This window comes from Temnothorax nylanderi, unplaced genomic scaffold (assembly GCF_030848795.1).
Source record: "Temnothorax nylanderi isolate EJ_2023f unplaced genomic scaffold, tnyl_v1.0 TNYL_tig1334_pilon, whole genome shotgun sequence".
Taxonomy (NCBI): Eukaryota; Metazoa; Arthropoda; class Insecta; order Hymenoptera; family Formicidae; genus Temnothorax; species Temnothorax nylanderi.
In genome coordinates, this window is record NW_027250396.1 from 1 (window position 1) to 5,104 (window position 5,104).

Below are 5,104 nucleotides of genomic sequence, written 5' to 3' on the forward strand. Positions count from 1 at the left end.
TTGTGTAATATTCCTAATTTTCTAGACAAAAATAATTCTTACCAGAATTTTTTGTTTTTTCATTGTATACGATGCAATATTTTGAACACTTTTCTCTTTATTGGCGTATAATTGTTACGAGAATTTTTTTTTCGTTATGTCATACGATGCAATATTTTGATCATTGTTCTCTTTATTGGCGTTATAATTGTTACGAGAATTTTTTTTCGTTATGTCATACGATGCAATATTTTGATCATTGTTCTCTTTATTGGCGTTATCTTCAACACCAATGTAGTTAATGTCTATAATACAAATATAAAATTATGTTATTGAAATATTTCTTTTCACTGTATTATTACAATTACTAGCTGTGTTTCTATTAATACTTTTAATAGAAACACAGCAGTGAATTATAATGATATTTATTAATTCTCTTACCTTTTCGTGGCCTGCCCACTTTATTTTTCGACATATTTTGTGTTATCTCGTGACAACGTTTTTTAGGAATAGTTGGGAGCTCCGAAACAAAACTGTCATCAGATTCTTCTTCTTCGTCGTTACTCGAATCAATAGGTTTTGCGGCTCTAATTTTTCTTGATTTTTTCAAGAATTCTTCCTTTTCGGTGCCAGAATTCAAATCAGATGTATCTTCGGCCTCTTTTAACTTCTTCATTGCTCTTACGTAAGAAACTGCAACAAAATAATATAATTAAAATAAAATGTATTGTTAAACTATATTGTTAAGGAATAGCAACATATACAAAAATAATACATTCACTAAAGACATATAACGTCGCTTACCAAATGTCCCAAATATCTTTTTATAGAATGGCTCTGCCCACGTTGATTCCGGATTCTATCATCGTCTTGATTGCTTTATCATAACTTCTTGTTATTTGTGAAATTAGGCCAAAGGGCACTTCGTCGATCTTGACTTAACAATTTGTAGGGATAAACTTGTAGAACCATCCATAAACTCTACGACCGCATAACACGTCTTTCGGTCATTCTGTGTCAATAACATACAATTTACGTTTCCATATGAATTAATGGAAAACTGCATATTTTTCATCTATCATAAGGTAATTTTACATATTTGTTTATAATGTTAGTAATGGCCACGATTTTTAACTGGACTGCAGAGCACCACGATATATAAGTACCAGTAAGCGACGAAGGACAGGATATTATACAGATCTTCTCTTATCTAAGAATTCCGTGACCTATGATCATTGGAATATTTCGTTCTGTAACAAAAAGCAATATTTTGTACGATACAATGGCACCACATGTTAAGCCACAACAATTATCCGCTAATGACCCAGCTTTTAATGTTATTCCCTTGTACGTAACAACTTTGTATTGCGGATGCTACTATTGTCCGTTAATGGACCGTCAAAATGTATCTCCTTGAAATATGGATGTTTTCGTAACAGACGTCTCGACAGTGATGGAATCTGAGTTTATGTAGCTTTCACTATATCTCCCGTATTACTTGCTGTAAAGGTTTTCTCTGACTTCGAATGTATTTCTTCAAAATTTGCATGTATTTTCGAAACTTAAAGGCACTAAAATTATCAATCGGTCCAAATTTTTTTACGTCATCTACAAGATGTACAAGACTGTGTACGTTATGTGACATATTATGAATTCTGTATAGTTTCTTAAACGTCTTTATAAAGAAAAGAATCAATTCTTGCGCATAGCTAAGATGTTCGTTTAATTCTTGTGATGACAATATTCTGACAATTACGTGTAGTGTTAGAAAATGTAGATATACTTTCTTCTTTAAAATGGACTTAAAGCTAATGGACCTGTATACACAATATCAATCTAAATTCTGTAGCCTTCCATAATTTTACACAATCTAGCTTCCGCGGCTTTCTTGCAAATTCTACAGGTATCGAAGGTTTTAAATGTGTCACTAAAATTGTTGAAATTTGTTCGACAGCTCTCGACTGTAACCGATATGATAAATCTTTTTCAAGCCACAAGTATAGTAATTTACGCATAATTCCCAAGCATATCAAATGCCTATAGTCTAAAGGGACATTTGTGACTGGCTTAAAAAAAGGCACTTTGAGCAAACTACATGTGATATTAGGTTTGTGATAGTTATCATCAATCTTTTGAATAAAATCATTATCTGTTCGTAATGGTGCATTGACCTGTGGAAAACATATCCGATTTCCTACATATTCTCCTTCCGTTGTACATTTGGTACAACTAGAGTATCCAGAATGTCCTTTAACACAAAGAAACAAATGATTTCGCAGGAGTGTCGCAAATTAAAGCTTCAAGTCTGCACGGTATGTTACGCCCATTAAAGTGAATGCCATTTTCGCACATACGTTTAGTCTCTCAACAAACTCTTGCAAAAAATCATTAGGATTTGCTGGTTTTCTCGTTTCCATGATAAAGTCCAATAACGAATACTTTATTATATGGGACGACCGAACCTAATATAGGCCAAAAACTGTTGTAATGACGATTTCGATAGTGGTAAGCCATCAATATTGATTGTAATTTTGACACAATCAATATTATCTTTTACGGAAGCTAATGTCTCTAATACGAATTTTTGTACACCAAAATGATAATAGCTTCCTGGCGCTACTGTACGTAGTTCTTGCTTTCTTGGTGTTTCAAAAGTGTTCTTGCATCTAATGACAAGTTAGAAAAGCAAGGATGTTTCTCAATCTATGTAACAGTGCTGTTAAAGCAATGTGTGAATTTGATATTTTACAGTCCACTTTGCAAGATAGTTAGTGAAACTCTCATCTGTCACATCCGTATCATCAGACAGATGAGATATTGATTCTCCAGAAAGATGTGATTGTTGAGAATCAGAAGTCCGATAATTTGATTGTCTGCAGTTATCATTATTTATTTCTTCAAATATCTCGTTAATATTTTCATTCGGTTCATGTATGTTAATATTAGAAGTTTCAGAATTGTTTTCACAAATTTCTAAATTAATTGTGGAAACATTCTGTACATTAGCTGCACATTTATCATTAACGTTACATGATGTATCATGAGGTATGTTAAAAAGTGCATCACAAATCATATCCAATTCTAATTTCCTTTTTCTATTTAAGTGCCGTTTGGACATATATAAAGATTCTTTTCTTGGTCTCTTTCGATTCATTTCTGTTAAAATAATATGTACTTATACAATGAGTCAATATCAACACATAAATATCATAAATGCAGAAAATCATATTTTAAATACAAATATTTTACAGTTATTTAAAAAACGAAATTTTTAACTGTGAAATATTTGTATAATATTTGCAATGTCGGGATACTTACTTGACTATTTGAAGAGTCACAAGGCCGGGATTAAGCACCCAGGAATGTCTTTGGACGAATGACAAATGTCACGGAATCTGTGCTGCAACAAAATAAGAAATTAATTAATGCGTACTAATAATGTACATTAAAGGCTGCATTCACTACCAAAATATAAAAGCCAAAATTTACTGCCAATACTAAAATTCTATAACATACGTAACGTAAACTATACATTTTAGTACTGACAATGGCCTAGTTTACACCGTGCGACCTGATCGCGACCTGACCTATGCCCTTACCTAAAATAGGCTTCTAAACAAAACGTTTACACCATGTAGACCTATGATACTTTTGGTCGAATATAGATAAAAATCCAGTATCCAGTATTTATTGGTACACTCTCTGCACTTTAGGCGATCTTTAGGTCACCTGCGTTTACACGCGTTACGTCCTACTTTAGGTTTACGCCTAATTTAGGTCAGGGCACGCGAAAAAAGAGACCTGACCCAAGCGAGGTCGCAACTGTTTACATCGTCGCGACCTATCGTGTTTGGGTTGAATATAAGGTATAGGTCGCGGCCTAAACGCACGGTGTAAACTAGGCCAATGATCTTCGGAACAACCAAAATTGTCGAGTTATATAGAAAAAAAAACATAATGCGGTAAAGCCTCTTTACGCAAACCGGTGATTTTCCGAGCACCCGACATATAGGTTACGTTCCGTCTCACAAATAATGCTCATTCAATCCAATCAATATTAGCTCTCGTTCCCCAGGCAGGAACGTTATGGCCATACGAATAATGCGCATAATGCATTTTTTATTCTCGTAATAATCAGTGAACAATAATAAGGCCGGATATATGCCTTATGCGCATCATGCGTGACACGGAACGCATTTCATATTACAATTCCAATTGTCTAATTACTGAAATGTATATTATACGTACCACGAAACTTTTCACACTGGATTTCACAAACACACTGTTGCTACCGGTACGCAAACACACTGCTCTATGCAGGAATGGCGGATCATAGATCGAAAGCCAGCAGCATAACCAACAATGGCCAAGCAAGAAGAAACCGAAACAAAAAACATAGCAGATGCGGCGCTGAGATTATTGTGAACGCGATCAAGTAACATTATTTTAAAAAGATAAAATAATAAATTATTAATTATTAATTTATTATTAATAATTAAATTAATAATTAATTGTATTAATAAATTTTTTAATTATATTTTATTGCATTAATTATTAATTATTTTATATATTAATAAAGATAATATCGTAATCTTACAATAAAGATAATAAAACATATATATCTAATTGTTTATTTCGTAATTAAAATGCGCGGATAAAAGCGTATCAATCCTGTGCATATACGTATCAGTAGCACTTCCTGAGTCAATCCTGAGAATATACGAGCACGAATGAACACGTACGTATTAGTTTTATATCCTGCGTCAATCCTGTGCATATACGTACGCGGATATCCTGAAAAGCGATATTCTCAGGATGACCCTAGGCTGATACGGATGATCGTAGTATGATCAGTATCAAAATGGGATGATACTCAGGATATCGTGTGCTGTATGGGTATTAATTTATCTATTTCGGTTAAATGCATGGTGTAAAAATAAATAATTAATTACAATTAAACGAATGACTCACAAACCTTTTCAATTGCACTTCAAAAGTCTTCATACGAAATACAAACGATTTCATATAGAGATTCTTTAAAAAGACGTTTATTTCCGGCCAAATACATACGAATCTGAGAATTTTCTCAGAAAAACGCTGCCCCCCCCATCTAGCGGAGATAGGA

General features: G+C 33.4%; 1 protein-coding gene, 1 long non-coding RNA gene and 1 pseudogene across 2 annotated transcripts; all 3 read right to left on the reverse strand.

Annotated features, from left to right (window-relative positions):
• Positions 1-78: 78 nt before the first annotated feature.
• LOC139787208 (uncharacterized) lies at positions 79-811 on the reverse strand. The gene is made up of 3 exons (XM_071726287.1): positions 784-811; positions 421-672; positions 79-284 (listed from the first exon to the last, which is right to left on the reverse strand). The coding sequence occupies exons 2-3, from the start codon at positions 653-655 to the stop codon at positions 115-117; spliced, it is 405 nt and encodes a 134-aa protein (XP_071582388.1). The 5' UTR covers positions 656-672; positions 784-811; the 3' UTR covers positions 79-114.
• A 374-nt stretch (positions 812-1,185) lies between these two features.
• On the reverse strand, positions 1,186-2,682 carry LOC139787205 (uncharacterized; annotated as a pseudogene).
• Positions 2,683-2,720: 38 nt separating this feature from the next.
• On the reverse strand, positions 2,721-4,885 carry LOC139787207 (uncharacterized). Its single transcript, XR_011722556.1, has 3 exons — positions 4,228-4,885; positions 3,298-3,379; positions 2,721-3,135 (listed from the first exon to the last, which is right to left on the reverse strand). It is a non-coding gene; the product is annotated as an uncharacterized lncRNA (long non-coding RNA).
• Positions 4,886-5,104: the final 219 nt, after the last annotated feature.